This window comes from Mycotypha africana, assembly GCF_025528875.1.
Source record: "Mycotypha africana strain NRRL 2978 chromosome Unknown BDF20scaffold_12, whole genome shotgun sequence".
In the NCBI taxonomy this organism is placed as follows: Eukaryota; Fungi; Mucoromycota; class Mucoromycetes; order Mucorales; family Mycotyphaceae; genus Mycotypha; species Mycotypha africana.
This window is the reverse complement of record NW_026515736.1, coordinates 670292-688109: the sequence shown is the minus strand read 5'-3', so window position 1 is coordinate 688109 and position 17818 is coordinate 670292. Positions and strand designations below refer to the sequence as shown.

At 37.1% G+C, this 17818-nt stretch overlaps 7 protein-coding genes across 7 annotated transcripts; 5 read left to right on the top strand and 2 right to left on the bottom strand.

Annotated features, from left to right (window-relative positions):
• Positions 1–273: 273 nt before the first annotated feature.
• Positions 274–2056, top strand: BDF20DRAFT_896128 (mitotic checkpoint protein BUB3-like protein). Its single transcript, XM_053082489.1, has 5 exons — positions 274–497; positions 592–722; positions 798–880; positions 956–1364; positions 1445–2056. The coding sequence occupies exons 1-5, from the start codon at positions 381–383 to the stop codon at positions 1698–1700; spliced, it is 996 nt and encodes a 331-aa protein (XP_052931852.1). The 5' UTR covers positions 274–380; the 3' UTR covers positions 1701–2056.
• Positions 2057–2656: 600 nt separating this feature from the next.
• Positions 2657–5048, top strand: BDF20DRAFT_908099 (EF hand associated-domain-containing protein; the record flags this gene model as incomplete). The annotated part of the gene is made up of 9 exons (XM_053083445.1): positions 2657–2669; positions 2743–2885; positions 2955–3278; positions 3347–3576; positions 3667–4078; positions 4151–4267; positions 4358–4489; positions 4564–4760; positions 4844–5048. 9 exons carry the CDS (start codon positions 2657–2659, stop codon positions 5046–5048), a joined length of 1773 nt encoding a protein of 590 aa, XP_052931851.1.
• Positions 5049–6183: 1135 nt separating this feature from the next.
• Positions 6184–9802, bottom strand: BDF20DRAFT_896121 (ATP-dependent DNA ligase). Its single transcript, XM_053082488.1, has 13 exons — positions 9713–9802; positions 9431–9642; positions 9094–9361; positions 8963–9016; positions 8745–8898; positions 8520–8660; positions 8335–8436; positions 8111–8273; positions 7955–8030; positions 7678–7879; positions 7525–7620; positions 6582–7442; positions 6184–6519 (listed from the first exon to the last, which is right to left on the bottom strand). The coding sequence occupies exons 1-13, from the start codon at positions 9754–9756 to the stop codon at positions 6445–6447; spliced, it is 2448 nt and encodes an 815-aa protein (XP_052931850.1). The 5' UTR covers positions 9757–9802; the 3' UTR covers positions 6184–6444.
• Positions 9803–9936: 134 nt separating this feature from the next.
• BDF20DRAFT_896119 (ergosterol biosynthesis ERG4/ERG24) lies at positions 9937–11817 on the bottom strand. The gene is made up of 4 exons (XM_053082487.1): positions 11536–11817; positions 11157–11458; positions 10864–11078; positions 9937–10800 (listed from the first exon to the last, which is right to left on the bottom strand). Exons 1-4 carry the CDS (start codon positions 11790–11792, stop codon positions 10060–10062), a joined length of 1515 nt encoding a protein of 504 aa, XP_052931849.1. The 5' UTR covers positions 11793–11817; the 3' UTR covers positions 9937–10059.
• A 441-nt stretch (positions 11818–12258) lies between these two features.
• On the top strand, positions 12259–12420 carry BDF20DRAFT_828366 (uncharacterized protein; the record flags this gene model as incomplete). The annotated part of the gene is made up of 1 exon (XM_053078245.1): positions 12259–12420. The coding sequence occupies one exon, from the start codon at positions 12259–12261 to the stop codon at positions 12418–12420; it is 162 nt and encodes a 53-aa protein (XP_052931848.1).
• Positions 12421–14076: 1656 nt separating this feature from the next.
• Positions 14077–14538, top strand: BDF20DRAFT_790674 (uncharacterized protein; the record flags this gene model as incomplete). The annotated part of the gene is made up of 1 exon (XM_053076186.1): positions 14077–14538. A coding segment is annotated over one exon (462 nt), but the record flags the coding sequence as incomplete, so codon positions are not given.
• A 275-nt stretch (positions 14539–14813) lies between these two features.
• On the top strand, positions 14814–16972 carry BDF20DRAFT_179629 (uncharacterized protein). The gene is made up of 4 exons (XM_053074866.1): positions 14814–15226; positions 15288–16061; positions 16144–16591; positions 16667–16972. Exons 1-4 carry the CDS (start codon positions 15079–15081, stop codon positions 16770–16772), a joined length of 1476 nt encoding a protein of 491 aa, XP_052931846.1. The 5' UTR covers positions 14814–15078; the 3' UTR covers positions 16773–16972.
• Positions 16973–17818: the final 846 nt, after the last annotated feature.

The window sequence follows — 17818 nt, the reverse complement described above, 5'->3', positions numbered from 1 at the left end:
TTTTCACTTGAGCCGTTCTTTCATAAATCTAATACATTTGTATCTGCTCTAGGCAATTTGGATAAGTTTTCGTGTCCATTTGGCTTTAAAAATATTTGTGATAAAAAGCTTGTTTGAACGTAAGTGATTTTGGATAACAAATTCAGCGCTACAATAACAGAGGAGGATGCAATAGACTCAAGGTTCAAAATCCATTAGTTGAAGTTGCCTTAACTACTGTTCCAAGCGTCTACTGTAAATCTCTGTTACACTTGCGGATGATTTGAGAATAATAACTGAGAGAGCAGTTCTCTTGTTGCCGTTACAAAATTTCAGTTCCCGTTTCCCAAGTCTTTTTATTTCTGCTTTCATTTTGATATAATTCAACCTCTTGATTAATTATGAGCACAACTGAATCATCACAATTTGAGCTTGTTAATCCACCTGAAGATGGTGTCAGCAAAGTTATATTTCACCCAAGTGATCCGAATCTCTTACTAGTATCCTCTTGGGATAAGGTAATTCTTGGCAACAGTTGATTTTGCATCTGATTCCGATGATCGATCTTTACTGAGCAGACTCACACTTGCATACCTTCCTCAATAACTTTAGACATTACGGTTATATAACGTGGAAAAGAATGAATTAATGAAAACAATTGATACAGGAGCTGTAGCCCTTGATTGCTGTTTCGGCGAAAACAATACTGCATTTTACGGTGGTTTAGATCACAAGCTAACAAAGTAATTCTAGAAAAGCTTTTGAAATGTTCGAATTTTAAGTGGACCAAGCTGATTTGCAACATTCATTAACAATAGAGTAGACCTCGAAACGGGAAAGACAGAAGTTATTGGAGAACAAAATGGTCCAATAAGCACCATATGTTATGAAGCAGAGACAGGTGAGTTGACCAAGATTCTCTTTCATTATAGAAATGATATGAACTTACGTCTGCTATTTTTCTTTTTATTGTAAGACCGGGTATTCGTAGGCTCTTGGGACCACACACTCTGTGTTTGGAACGCATCTATGAAGAAAAAATCGCATGAGGTTAGCGTAAAACACAAAATATTCAGTATGGATTTACGCAATAAGATACTCGTTGTTGCCACCAGTCAACGCAAAGTATTTGTATATAAAACAGACGACATGTCAGAAGTATGGCAAGAGCGAGAAACTGGTTTGAAGTATATGTTGAGATGCATCCGATTGATGCCGAACGGAGCAGGCTTTGCTTGTTCATCAATTGAAGGACGTGTCGCGTTTGAATTCTTCGATTTATCGCCCGAGGCGCAATCTAAAAGATACGCTTTCAAAACACATAGACATATTGTGCAAGATACCGAAGTTGTTTATCCAGTTAATACCCTTGCCTTTCATCCGAGGTAAGTCGTAAGCGTAGAGCACTTATTGTTATGTGATAAGCGCTAACATTCAAATCCTATACATCACAATTAAACTGAAGGTATGGAACTTTTGCTTCTGGAGGTTCAGATGCTGTAGTTAACATATGGGATGGAGAGAATAGAAAAAGGATTAAATCAATGACAAAATTCCCGGATGAAATAGCATGTGTCAATTTCAATTACAATGGTACAAAACTTGCTATTGCCAGTAGCTATACGTTTGATGAAGGACAACGTGACTTTAGTAAAGTAGCAATTTATATCAAGAACGTTGCGGATCATGAGGTTGCACCCAGAAATCAACAATCAAGATAAGTATATTTGGATGCTGTCGTCATGATCACCATAAAAAGTACCGCTGTTAAACGATGGATAAACTATTTATTGATGTGTAATTGCACGCAGAGCAAACTATCTATCATTATCTCCTTGCATTCCAGAAAGAAAATGAATAAATAAATTTGATTTTTATCTATAAAGGCTCTCATGCTTTGTGAAGGTTGTGTTTGCAGTAAATCCTATCTTATCAATCAAAAACCTCACGAGATGCTAACCACAAAACACGAGCATCGGCGTTTCAGGAAAAAAACGACAACAATTAAGGTACAAAATTGAACGCAGGGCGAGAAACGACGTTGATTGGTTGCTTGCTGCAAAGCGTTTATTCCACGAACTTTCACAGTTTTACTCTTTGTTCCCAGCTTGCTTTATTCTGCGAACTTGATCGAGCATTAGCATATAATAGACAAGGAAGCAGTTGAAAACTGAAGGGAAACTAACAACATTACGTTTATTAAGAAGCATAAACCAACAAATACGAATTCAGCGCGTTCATTTCAACCTTTGATACTCACAGCATCCCCAGCTTTCTTTCATCTATTGCTTGCCAAAACAATACTGAAATTGCAAATATGAGAAGGGACGTTCGCATTTTACTGGTCGGCGATGGTAATACTGAAACTCGAACTAGGTCATACGTTTCTGGGTTATGGAAATAAAGAGCCTTAACCCTGAAATTCATCTTAAAAAATTTGTAGAGGGAGTTGGGAAAAGTACATTGATTGCCTCATTGATAAAAGAGCAATTCATTCCAAATGTACGTATACTTGTTTTGAGGCAGTATATGAGGATGTGTGATAAAACAAGTTCAGCAGTTGACGGCTAAAAGCAAAATTTTATAACTAATCTAATCCTCACAATAGGTTCAGCATCTCATACCTGAAGTAACTATTCCACCAGAAGTGACACCAGAAAATGTAACAATGCATATCATGGATTCATCTGGTATGTTTAAGACAGTAAAACGTAAAGTAAATGAGGTTGATATTTGCTAAAATATCGCTGTACGTTTATACAGCTCGTACAGAGGATCGAGAGCAGTTAGAAGCCGAAATACGCAAAGCACATGTTATTTGCATTGTGTATGCTATCGATGAACCGAATTCGTTCAACAGACTGTCACTCTACTGGCTACCTTACATCAGATCACTAGGCGTTAATGTAAGATAGGAGCTCAATGCCATGCAGTGATGTCTCACTTACGTATTATTTTTCTTTGTACTCCAACAGGTACCAGCTGTATTAGTTGGAAATAAAATTGATCTACGTGGAAATGATGTGGCCAATCAAAGTCTAGAGGATGAAGTGATACCTATAATGAACGAGTTCAAAGAAGTTGAGACATGCGTAGAATGTTCAGCTAAACAATTACTTAATGTCTCCGAAGTATTCTATTTCGCACAGAAGGCTGTTTTACATCCTACTGCCCCATTATATGATTCAAGGGAGCACGTATTGAAACCACAATGCGTGGAGGCCTTAAAGCGTATATTTAAATTATGCGACGCGGATAAAGATAACGCATTGAACGATAAAGAATTGAATGAATTCCAGGTACAAATACGGTGAGGTGTAGGAACAAACATTGGCTAGGTTTTATTAAAATCAAAATCGTTAAATAGAGAAAATGTTTCAATGCGCCTTTACAACCGCAGGAGCTGGACGGTGTAAAAGATGTAGTGAGAGAACATGAACCAGCAGGCGTGAGCGAAGAAGGCTTAACAGAGATTGGTTTTATCTTCTTGCATTCACTATTTATACAAAGAGGACGTCTTGAGACGACGTGGACTGTATTACGAAAATTTGGCTATGGAGATGATTTATCACTCAGAGAAGACTTCTTATTGCCAGTGTACATATTAAAAACGAGAGCTGTTGCTATCAAAGAATACGGAAATCTTTCGTTTCTAAACTAAGATTTTGACTTTATCATTACTTATAGGTTTGAAGTTCCATCAGAATGTTCAGTGGAATTAAGCCCTTATGGTTATCAATTTTTTGCTGAATTGTTCCAAACTTTCGATAAGGATAAAGATGGTGCACTAAACGAAATAGAATTGGACTCTCTTTTCAGCACTTCACCGGAAAATCCTTGGACCAGTACTGGCTTCCCACACACGACTATTACTACAGAAACAGGAGCCGTGACATTGCAGGGTTGGTTAGCTCAGTGGAGCATGACCACTCTTTTGGATCATAAAACGACTTTAAAATATTTAGCTTATCTTGGATTCGAAGGCGACACTAGAACAGCACTCAAAATAACAAAACCAAAAAGAATTGATCGTAAAAAGGGAAAGATACAGAGAAACGTATTTTCCTGTTATGTCTTTGGTGCACCAGGTTCAGGAAAGGTAAAAACTCATTGCTCCACTTATCAATACTATTGCAATCCTCGCTCATCTCCTAACCCTTGCTTATTAAAGACTTCTTTGTTAAAAGCATTTGTTCATAAGCCATTCTCGGAACATTATCAACCAACAAAAGAACCTTTTCAGGTTGTAAATTCTGTTGAAATGAAAGGAGCAGAGAAATATTTGGTGGTATAGTAACAGCAATGTTATACTATAAATCGCAGAAGCTCCCAAATGAATATACCGTTTAATTCGATTTCTCTAAAACTTATACAATAGATGCAAGAAGTCGAACAAAATCAAGTAGCTGACATTCTATCTGATAAAAAGAAAATGGAACAATGCGATTTATTATGCTTTATCTATGATACTAGCGACGCAAACTCCTTTGAATATGTGGCTAACTTGAGAGTAAGTTTATTGTTGTTATGAGTTTTCGGGACTACTTCGCCTTTCTAACCCCACCCTCTCTATCTTATAAATAGGAAAGCTACAGAATAAGTCACATTCCTGCTGTATTGGTTGCTACAAAATGTGAATTGGACTTAGTAACTCAACGCTATGAAGTTCAACCAGATATTTATTGTAGGAATTTGGGTCTTGCTGTGCCATTGAGTGTGTCTGTGAAAGAAAATCAGATGGCAGATTTATATCATATACTGACAGGTGTGGCTATGAATCCGTAAGTTCTTATTTTATTTTATTTTGTTCTTTTTGCAAGCAGGCATTCTCAATTTGTTTCTCAATCGCTCCCTTTTCGTATAGTGCAATTGCTACACCTGGTTCATTAAAAGAGAAGGACAATAAATCCTACTGGACTACAAAGAACTATTTGACTTTATCGCTAGTGGCAGGTGTGGTAATTTTGACAGGCTTAGCAGGTTATAAATATTTAAAATCACATACAAATTTTACACAATCGACTATAAATGCTGCCGCTTCTGTGGCGTCAAAAAGAAAAGAACTATAATCTAATAAATACATCAGTGTACCAAACAGTATTCATTGCATACGTTTCTCTGGCAATAGTCGGGCCGAATAATGTCTGGCGTAGCGCAATAAGATAAATGAACAACTGATCGATTAGCTTTATGCTTCTAACTGTAATTAACCGCTCGCTTCATAAATGTTAGGATAATGAACAATCAGTTCAAAGATCCATATACGTTTCCTTATTACAATAGCACAGACAATTATTTGTGATCTTCACGCTTTACTGTGGCGGATATTACAACATAGAGTCATTACCGAACGAAAAATCATGCATTTGCCGAATCTATAAGAAAAGAGTTACAAGCTTCCTGGAGTTCTCATAATTTGTAATTGATTTTTACCCATTCTTTTCTTTTGTATTTTATACAATGCAATCAATCCTCGTTTGGTTGCAATGTCATTTTGCAGGGACAATGATTTGCGAAACCAAAGTTTTGCAAGAGTAGAATTGGAGATTCTGGGCCTTCAAAGCAAAATATACCGTTTTAATATTGTATAAAAAGAACTAGATAGTGTACTTTTATCATATTTTCAGAAGGAAAAGGAGTGACCGGAGAAGCCACATATTATAATGACTTTTCCAGTATGAACATAAGCATTGCTCGAAGGATGATAATACAATAATCATCAAAGAATTGTGAGCTTACTTGGCTTCTATTGTTAGAAGAACTCTATACTACAGTTTTTTTCTCAATAGTTATGGCAATAGTTGGAGACATAATATTGTTTGAGTTAAGCTTTGTAGTAACAGACACCTGTACCTTCAAGTTCTAGCATCCATGTTTCCCAACATTGTTATGGGAACCAGGAGATACGCAATTTACCTCTATTCTATGCTGATAGATTACTATTATCACTGTCCGCATCTTGATAGGATCTTAAATCATTATAAGGACGTGATCCTTTTGCCTCAATAGTCAAACTGTACTGGAAGGCTCGGTAGCAGTTTCTTTCTTATATAAATTACTTTTGACCAATCTGTGTCGGTCTGCAAGGATGTAAAGTAAACAGTAATGCTGGCTCATTTTGGTATTTGTCATTGAGAAATGCAGTGAAGACATAGCATGATAAGAGTTTTGAGCAAAATATAAAGTGGCAAGTCGATATGTAAACGAGTAACAAATAAGCCTCATGCGCTTTTATAGTGAGAGCTACGGACAGTATGGTAATCATTTTTGTAGCTTAATCAAACGCGCTATTTTTTTGAAGAACAGCGTTAAAGCTCTCGAAAATTATATATGAGCAAAAGATTAGATGTTATTGTATTAAAATTACGCGTAATGGGATACCAGCAGTGGCCTCTCAGTACATATAAATTGGCTATTTACGACTGCGCCTTTCTACTACTTTATGCTTTGATACCAGGTGATTTACTAGTAATAATCCATGTCAGCGACATTTTTCTTATTCCCCTGCTGGCTAGCTTGTCTATAATAAAATTCGACGACCTACAGAACAAGTTATTTAGCTTATATACTGATAGTTGGCAATACACATTCACGATCATTACCTGCTCACTTGTTGTAGCTGATTCCGGATCCTTATCATCACGGATACGAATGAATCGAGGAAATCTTAAGGAGATACCTTTACTAGGATCCACTTGACCTACACCTGCCATATACCTGGGACTTACTGTCAAGTCGGCACATTGGATTTCCCATACTTGCACAGGTTCTAACCATACATCAGGCTTCACTGGATTTTCACCTAGACAGTAGAATTTTTTCGGTTGTTCAATGATATGGTTTTTGAAAAAGTCATAGAAATTTTGTAGGTTTTCGTCAGAGAACCCTGTTGCTACTTTCGAAATGGTCTGGAACTCTTCGGTTTCAGGATCATAACAAGCAAGTAAATAGCCACCAAAGACAGCAGTACGTCTGCCTCTGCCATGGAAAGCACCAATAACGACCAAATCCATACTATCGCCTAAACCAGACAGATAATCTTTCTTAACTTTAAGCCAATTTCTGGAACGCTTGGACGGTTCATATGTTGCTTCAGGGCTATCGAATGCTTTCACCATTAAACCTTCACAATTGTTTGTGATAGATACATCCAAAAAGTTCTGTATATCATCTATATTGTTAGAGTCCATATGACGAGCAAAATAAAATTCATTTTCTGTTTCTTGGAACGCTTCTTTCAGTTTTTCACGACGTATTTTCAATGACTCTTGCAGTAGCGATTGACCGTTGAGATAGAGACAATCAAATGCAAATACAGCAACTCTAACCTTGATTTCTTCTTCTTTCACATCTTTTCGCTTACGCGTGCTTAAAACCTGAAATGGTAGAATTTTGCCTTCGGCTTTATCCCAGGCTACGGCCTCACAATCCAAGATAAATGTCGTTGTGGTAGGTTTGATCCACTGTAGAACGTAAAAGAGAAGTGGTTGTTTAGCTTTGCTAAAAACACTTTGCAGCAATACATTCTGACTGTTGTAGCCTCACCTTTTTAATGGCGTTCATGATATCAGGGTATCTAACAGACATATTTTCAGAGTTACGACTATACACCTTAATAATACCATCCTCTAAACAATGAATCTATTCCATAATATCATTAGATGTATAGCCTCCATCATTTTTTGATTCGTTGCTTACCTGAGCACGCTCGCCATCATATTTAAACTCACATGTAAAAGTTTGATTTTCAAATCTATCGAGTATTTCTGTTAAACTTTTTGTCGGATGCGCCAACATAGGTTTAAGGGGAACACCAGGGTGCATTGTACAATTCTCTAATAATTCATCGATAGGGTATTTCAACAAAGCAGGGATAATGATATCGTAAGTAGGTAATTGACTACGAACATATCCAAGTATTAATAATTCGGTTACTCCTGCAAAGTTTTTCTTTCTATACGTAATTAGTATTTACTTGTAAACATATTTCAGGGTGTCCACTGCATGTGCCAGCAACTTTTCTTTTTCAGCGGTTGACATCTTCTTATTTCCTAAGGAAGTATATTGGCAACATATGTTTAAATTAAAGGAAGCCCTCATATCCGTTAGGATAATAAGATATGATCCTTACCAGGTTTACTGAGAACTACAGCTTGCGCTAAGGCGGAGAGTATTGTTTGTTCAGAAAATCCGACACGCAGCCTGCCTTCCAAGTGACGTATAATGTACTTCGCTTCTTCATCTTGACATGCAACTAATAAACTCTTGATCTTGCCGACCTTTTTCGATTGTGCCTATTTACAATGATTCAGTATTTTCTTTCATTTACTGCGGTAGGTTGCTCAAATACATTACAGCATTGCCTTGTATAAGGGCAATCTCTTTCAATGTTCGAAATACATGCAGGACAGTCAATGGCTTCGGTTTGAAGAGCGTTTTTTGTGACCCTTTACTATGCTAGTAAAAGTAAAGCAACTGTAATTAATTCTCGAGTTCTCGAATAATTGTTTGTTATTATTGTGAATATGGAGATTACAAACCTTTGCTACAGTACCCAGATCACCGTAAGTCTTGTAGTCTGATTTTATTTGATTCACATTTCTTCCTGTGGTTTCTGCTATTGACTTCATCAATAAAGACTCTCCAATGCCTAGTTCCAGGCCTTCAAAATCAGGACAGATCTATTGTGCGATATATGACATGCTGAAAATGAGTTTCTGCATACAGTATATGATAACACTTGTTCGTTTTCTTTGAATGCAAACCTTATTGATACAAAGATATAGCAATTCTAATAAACTATGTGGAGACAGTTCAATCACCTTGAGAAACAATTTTACAAGATTTTCAGTTATTTCCAATCGCTTGGTCGTGCTCTCACATTTTTGAAATGTTCTACATAACACAGCGTATGGTACACTATCATCTCGATTTAGTGGCTGAGTGTTATTCCATTGAGATCATTTTCTAGTTTATAACTTACGGTTGACCTTGCTTCCAAGAGATATCCTTTTCAGCGTTAGGGTTTACAGCAGCACTGTTCGCACAAAAAAGAAATTAGTCCTTGCTTCCACAATAAGCTTTATTTTTTTAGCACTTATTTGTAGTCCATACATGGTATGAATGATCTTTGTCATTTCGACTTTTTCTTTTTTAGCTTCTTTTTCTTCCACAGCTGCAATTTCAATCTCTTTATCGAAAGCTTCATCCTTTTCTTCTTTACTGATTGCACCGTCAAGATCCATTTTTTCTTCAGGAATGATCTTTCCATCATCATCCCTCTGTGTTTTTTTTCTCTTATTTTCGTGTACTGTTGTATCATCTTCTTGATCCGACCCTTCATCAGTATCCGATAAAATGATTCGCCTTCTCTTATTCTTGTCTATATGTTTGCGAGACACTATTCAATAAACTGTCCAAACCGAAGCCATATTGCTTCTGTTTTGCATACCTTCATCCACAATAGCCAAGGCGCTCTCTTTTGTTGACTTTTCGGTCGGATCAATTGAGTAACTAGTTATTGTATCAGTCATGTCGCTTTTTTGTGAATTTTCTTCAGAATGTGTCGTAACATCACTTCGATCGTTCGACCGATCTGGATCTTGATCGACATTCTGCTTCAAATGTGCTGGTTTGCTGGCACTGTTACTGCCGAACATAAATCTACAGTAACATACAAAAAATAAACTGTCAAAAAAACTGAACACATCGCTATCGTAGGCTCTATCCTTACTGTAAGGTTGTTTGTTTTTTCACAGTTTTCTTTTGACTGGCCATAGGGTTGTCTTGATTATCAGAAGGGCAAAAATTAAAAAGCAAATGGACACGAAAAGTTTATGCTGTCTGAAACTCCCCGCGTCGCGCCAAGTTTATTTTCTTGATTTCGCACTTTGCATAATTTGCATTAGCACTAAGAAATACTATACTTTTCTTTTCATTATTACATGCAATTTCATCTGGTATTTCCATTAAATGTATAAAAGCCAAGGCATTTTAGAGTCATGAATATTCTTATAGCAAGTCTGCCCAAAATAATTTCAGGAAGAAGGAAATTTCATAATATTGTTAAATAATTTTAATTTAATAGATGAAAGGAATAATTCTATATTTGACGATAGAGCAATAACGGTTCCAGTCATCTCCATACTTGTTACGGCATTTATCGTCATCGCGACGTTCACGATGAATCAATAAGATTGCAAAGTAAATACTGTAGAAATAGGGAATCCAGGAATTGAAACCACAAGGTAGACACCAAGCAACCGACATTAACCAATCACCAAAATAATTGATATGTCTAGCCTTACCCCACCATCCAGATGTAAGTAGACGTGTACCAGCTCTTGTTTGAATAGATTGGAGACCTGCAACACTTGGATCGTTGGGATTTTTACGGAAAGTGTCCTTTTGAGAATTGGCTGATCTGAAAATCCAATAACCAATGAGTTGAAGCACAACAATGGCAACCAAATAAGGTGTACTTAAATCGACAGGGTGATCGGCGAGATAGCGTGCTTGTAAACTGTACATCATAGGAACCCAACATAAGTTACCAAACGCTAGCATAAAACCAAAACCATCGGTGGTAATGTCCATTGTTGTCAATATACTAGCCTCATTCAGTAAAGCGTCAAAAATATACCAAGCTTGGAACACATTCACCAAGACCATCGAATAAGTAAGCCTTCCCAGTTCAACCCATTGACAGATAGCAAAAGTGATATTTAAGCATAGCCACATAATCAACCCTGGGCGTAATTCACAGAAAAATTTGATATCAAAGTTACCAATACGTGGATTGAGTTCGCGTCCAATCATAAACTGCAAGGAATAACGTATATTAAGTATAGCATTATTGTTAATGAAAGGTGTAATGTTACTTACATCGTAAATAAAATTGCCTGTGTTTCCCCCTATAGCTAACATTTTTTTACCAATGAAACTGCGTGCATAAACAAAAACTGAAACAAGGAAAGAGAAGAAGATAGAGAAGAGAGCAATATCTCCAAAATGTCTTCTAACCCACAAGAACAAAAACCATCCTTGGCCACGTAGTGACATAATTGCCATGAATGCGAATGTTTGAAGAACAGCGATTGCTAGGAAGGAAGAAACAAAGTGATTGATCGTTAATAATTAAGTCTTTATGGTGTTCTACTCCTCATCTATCCTCTTACCATTTATTTTATACTTTAGGCGTGAGCCATCACGAAGAGGAACACCCTCCACTTTTTCTCCTGGCATAGCAATACTGTAGACAGCTAATTGAGTGACAATTCCTAAATAGAATAAAGCTGCCCCCCAATGCCACTTCTTCAAGTAGTCAATGATTTGTTCCATATTAAATCCAATAACAAAATTAGAGTAAAATCGTTGGAAAGGATTGTATCCACCGATTCTGTCACAACCGTAAGCAAACATAAGTACAAGAATAGGTAAACAGATTATCATAGCTAATGCTCCTAAAACACCACCAAACCTGTCATACCCAAGTGTAAGCTTGTAAGTATATGTTTGACAGTTTACAGAACAATCTTTGATTGGATTCAATCTCACTCTTTGTGTGTTGTTTTAGGATTTTCGAAAGTAGTTTGCCTACCGTTGCTAGTGGCAGTACTAGTTGGTCTACTTGCTCGAGCATTCCGGGTGGTTCGCTTGGTGGACATGAGCGCTTTCGCTTTCGCTTCTTTCTGCTCTTTCTTTTGGGCAGCGCGGCGAGCAGCTCTATTGGGCGGTAGTTCGTTACTTGTGGGCTGATCAACAGCAGGATCTTCCTTTTCCTGAATCTTTCCAGATCGCGTCTGCACGGTCATTACAATATAAACTTTGACTAAAACGGACGAAAAGAAAAAAGAATGTGTTACTTGACAGCACAGCGGACGACGAATATCATATTTTATTTTCCGCTATATGTTTCTACTCGTGGTGGAGACGAGTAAAAAAATCGGAATTGTTTGAATTCCAAAACAAATTTACGAGCCGCACCTACAATTTTCTGTAAAAATGGAACCAGTTTTGTGGTGGCAATTGGTAGGATGCTGTTAAGCAGTCGATGCGGGTGTTTCTCGAAAGCAAAAAGCAACGCCAGGGAACAATACTTATCCCTGGATATTCCTAAGTGCTCAAAAATTCAGATTGATTTCAAAAAACATGTAAGCAATATGATAGCAACTGATGAGTTTAAGGGAAGAGGAGGGTTTTTGATCAAAAGCCATTTGCTGCAAAACAAGCAGCTGGTAACAGAAAAAACCAGGTAGAACATCATTTCGGATGACCCCTATGGTCTTGACACACAGATTCCCCACATGGACAGAGTTGCCGGCCCGTGGTGTTGCGGAAGGTAAAGCCAAAGATACTTCTCGATCTATTGAGTCTAGAGGACATCGATGTGCTTATCGTCCATCATACTCACCTGAACTCAATCCTAATGAACAGTTTTGATCTGTTCTCAAGAGTAAAGTTAAAACGCAACAGGTTCTTGGAAAGCGAGACGTTGGTGACACGAATCAACAAGGCATCAAAATGTTTGGAATTGAGTGATTTTGAAGGATTTGTTTCTCATTCTCATTAATGTTTAGATAGCTGTAGCAACGGAGAGCCATTTTGATATGATGTTCAGTTTCCTTGTACGATTTATAATAACAGCAAAAACACACCCAAAAAAAACAAAAGTCGAACATCGCAGGTGTACAAAGAAAGTTGAGGCAATCGAGCAGGAATTGAAGACGAGAGGTGTCGTCTAACATCAACACTGGGACCAATATTATGTTATGGTGATATCGTTTAATGATAATATGAGTACTATTGAGTGGACAAATCATTGCTCAATTAGCAATGATGGGGTGCGCTGGGAATCTTTCTGCGTTCTGATATTTTTTTGCCAATTTGGGATTGTTGTATTTGCTTAATTGAAATTGATAACGGTTATAAGTCGATGACTATGAACTTAGTTCTCTTTATTATTCTTCAGATGAAGTAGAAGGATTATTTATTCTGTGAGGTTTAATGGGAATTATATTATTTGAGGACGCGTATGTTAGTCACTAATTTCAGGTTCAGATGCTTATTGTGTGATTATTATACTTAGGCCTGTATCTCATTATATGTTGTGCTGTACATAACCTATATTAGATACAATATAGATAGACCGTGGTAGAATATATTCTCTACCTGGTTGTACGTACTTGAGTATTGTAGTTATTAACTCACCAAACACGTCAGCCATTGACTAATGTCGCTTACACTGAAGGAGTCAGGCATCTTGCTCTTTCAAAATCACTGTGGAAAATATGAATTCTCTCCATATTTTCTGCAGATTGTGTATGATGTACTTGTCATTTATAAACCTTACCAATCTTTTTTTGCGATAACTTCGCTTACTTCTCTCGCTTCACCTTCTTCTTCTTTCTGCATTTAGAAAAATCATTCTGTCGCTATTCTTCTTTGGCCATTTGCCTCGATTCTGCCACCGGTTTGATTTTTTTGCAAAATTTTGGTTTTGCACATGGATAAGTAATAGATAACAGGAGGAGGAAAGAAAGTATAGAAGAAAGGACAACAACCGTTATTCAAGTGGCGGAAGAACGCGTTTGGGATCAGTTATTGCCTAGATCAATTCATTTGACCTTTATTTTATTTTATTTTTTGCGGGAAGAACCAATAATGAAGTCTCATAAACCAAAACCCTGTGTCTATTGCTAAAAAATCTGTACCCCGCTAAAATATTCAGTACGTCTTATAGTACCTTAGACGTAGTGTCGCTATCGATTGAAAAGTATCTTCTAACTGCAAAATAATGTCTTCATTCAAAGAGTAAAGACTAGTATTATATCAATTTTAAATTATTCCGGCTATAATCTCGAATTATCGTGTTCTTTTAATTACATGTCATCAATATTGATTTTATCAAAAGCTTTTGTGGCTGGATAACTAAAGGAGCATGATTACGTTATGAATAAATAATTTGCAAACAGGAACACCCGACCACATATTCAATTTCAGGAACAACCTTAAAAGGACAAGTACACCAGGATTAATATGCTTTTGACTGAGCACGTCATACTTTAACTACAAATGAGTATGTCCAGTCAAAAAAAGAAATCGTCGGTACAGCCAAAGCCAACGAAAGCCTCTTTATTGCGTTTACAAGCGAAACAGCAACATGAGCTACCTTCATCCCTCGCTCCGGCAATGACAAAAACGACATCTTCACAGATGAGGAAAGGGTTGCAATCGCAACAAAGCTCTTCAACATCTACTACATCTCCTTATACTTCGGCAGGACCTTCTGCTGGTCTAAAGGCTTTTATGGCAAAACAAAGAGCTCGTATGGCGAACGATAAATCCAAGGCATCAGAAATCAATACAGAAGACAATCATTGGCAGCCGATAAGTGCTAAAAACTATTCTAACCAGGATAGTAGTAGGCCTGCAGTAGAAGCAGATTCATTGCATTCGCAACGAAAATTAGCAGTAATAATAAAGCAAGCCAAGGCCTCTGGTAGATTGGATATTGCAAGCCGATCATTAACTAGAATACCGAAAGAAGTAATTGAAATGTACTTATAGTAGCTGTACATGTATTAGCTCGTTGTAGATAACTTTTACTAACGTTTTAAATCATACAGGTATCATGTGGACCCTAACGCTATTGTCATTGACTTCAATGCCTCCAATGATGCCTGGTATGACATGAATGAACTGATAAAGTTCAATGCAAGTAATAATCAAATAACAGCAATAGATGAAAGAATTGCTGATGAATTCAATGCTTTGAGGTATATGGATGTACGTACTTTTTTTTTTCTAACGAGTGGATGAGAAAAATATAATCACAAACAATGAATCTTTTTGGTCTATATTTAACAGTTTCGCGACAATCGACTCACTTCACTTCCTGAAAGATTTGAGAAGCTTCAAAATCTTACAGCACTTTTTCTTCAATATAATCAATTTAAAGAGTTTCCTCGCATTTTATTCAAACTTCGACAACTCAAAGAATTGAATCTTTCCAACAACGAAATAGAAGGTGATGTTAAAGTGGAGAATATTCAGCTAGAGCAACTTGATCTTAGTCACAATAAAATTAGCTATTTTGATATGGCAGAAGATAGTTGTAGTAGCTTGGTCAAACTCAATCTCAGCGATAATCGACTTAAACAGTTACCGTCTATACATATAATGAAGCATTGGTTGAAATTGCAGGAGCTTTTAGTCAGTCAAAATAAATTGAGAAACCTTATATCAGGTAGGGAATAAATATGCTAGTCTTTGATATAACAACTAGCATTAATTGGTTGGCACCTTAGTCGCGAAGAATGAAACGCTTGATTTACCGTCACTCGTTCGGCTCGATGCAGGCAATAACGTAATATCTAAGGTCATTTCCAAGGACGAAGAAAGTGTAATGGTAAATGAAGAAATCAAGGTGGTCATGCTACCCAAACTTCTGGAACTTACGCTCAGTACCAATAACATCAATGAGTCAGACGAAGGTCTCAGGATATTATTCACCGGTGCCCCAGTTATTCAGATTTTAGATTTGTCATCGAATCAATTTGGAATGATCCCAGATATAATCATTGATAAATTAGAACATTTGGAACGTTTGGATATACGAGGAAATCAGTTACGCACCCTTCCTTATGGTCTAGGAAAATTGTTAAATTTAAAGGTTATTCATTGTGAGAGAAATCCTATGCGTTCGTATTCATACATGAGCCAAACGCAACTTATTGAATCTCTAAGATGTAACTACCAAAAGCAAGTTGAAAAACTTGAAGAAGATCAGCAACAACAACAACAACAGCAGCAGCAGCAGCAACAACAACAACAACAACAACAACAGAAGCAGCAACAAGAGCACAATCAAGAACAGAAAGAATCATGCCTACAAGAAGCTACCGTTAATGTTCGAACGAGGAAGCCAAATGATGGTGAAGACAATGTAGAGCGCTCCTTATTAGCATCTGTCCCGGTCAACCCGATTAGAAGATTGGACTTTTCTCGTAAAGAGTTATCGGATATTTCTGACAACTTATTACAGTTTACCTATGACCAAATACCCGGAATTATACAGCTAGGTTGGTACAAGAATTTGAAAAATCATTTGTATGATTGTAAGCCCATTTTCTCACCAGCTGTTATTTCTACATAATTTGACAGATCATAATACCCTCACTGCATTCCCCTTGAATTTCAATAACATATCCGATTTCATTGTTGAGCTTAATCTTGAGCACAATCGAATCACTCAGTTCAGTTTAACAATGAAGGGCCTCAGCTTTGCTAATCTCAAAAAAATCAAGCTGAATAATAACCGTCTGAAAAGTTTGGATAGCAATGATACTATAGCTATTTCCTTTCCAAAGCTTTCAGAGCTAGATCTTAGTTTCAACTCTCTTACTTCGCTTCCAGAGAACCTTTCAGGAATGCTACCCTGTCTTAGATCGCTCCATATCAGCTCCAATAAGCTGGATAACCTTACTGGGAAGCATTTTGATGCGTTCAAAACCCTTGAGGTGTTGAACCTCAGCAACAATGACATAGGATATCTCCCACCAGAGTTGTCAACTATTCCTAACCTGAAAGAATTAATAGTATATGGAAATAGGTATGTGCAATCGTTAACTCCACAAATATTTATTATCACACTGACTTTTCTTTAATATTGAAATTGTAAACAAAGATTCAGAGTTCCTCGCCCTGCGGTTGTGGATCAAGGAACACAAGCAGTACTGGATTTTTTGAAAAGGCGTTATTTGGCCTCTTTGAATAACAACGATACTGTGTAGCTGTAAAATGAAAATATTACAAAAGTAGTATGTATAGAATATCTGTTACTCGCACCAACTATACATATAATAAAAGATGTAATAACTCTGATAGTTTAGCAACCGAGATAAAACCCACGCTCATTACTGTAGACTAATGCAACGTTTGTTTCCTAATTCTAAAAAGTATATACATCTTGCAGTTTTACGTTGGCTTTTCCTGGTTTTTTTTTTTTTTGTCTTTTTTTTTTCGCTTCTTCTCTTTCAAGATTCATTTATGGCTCACCTACTAGGCCTTTCTCGTTTTAATTGTTTTTCAGTAAGATGTGCTTTGCCCCGTACACGTTGTAGTGTAAAACTTCTTGAGGGTTTGTCTAGTGGTCCAGCCTTTCTTTCCCTACGTTGTTCCAGAGGGTTCCTAATCTGGTCATATTTTTGGACAAGGGTACAGTTTTAAATATACGGATGTAAGAAAATTTGACGCTACCATTTCTTTTGTAATGCTCCCTCATAGCGAGAGCAATTGTCAGTATATTGCCCTACAGTAGCTCATTTAGAATTCAGGTCTTGAAAAGGACCCTGAACCTCTACTTATTTGGAACCGTATATTGCACTTACGGGAGTGATCCCGCAAGCTCGTACTTTAGTACGATAGACGTTATCGGACTATGACTAGCAGCTACTAGAGTCTAGATGGTATATATGTTTTGGATTGGCACTATAATTGTCGAATTGTTGCGTTCTCTTTGTGGGATCGTATGCATCTTGGAAATTTGGCCAGTGACCACAAAAATAGCCTGTCCGGCGTTGGTGTAGTTCTCTGCGTAGGTCACCCACCTTCTTAGCAAAGGAGGGATGGGATACTTTGATCCATTGCTCAGATTTTTCTGAAGCTTCGAAGCCGTATTGCTAAAGCGAATGGAAAAAATGGATCATTGTCTTACTTCTGTCGTAGTAGCTTCAGCCAAAGGGATGGGAGCCTAAAGTTATTTTTTCTGGGGACACATAACTTTCTACTTTCTCACAGTTGGCCCTATTAGTGGTTAATGTTATTTGCGCAATTGATG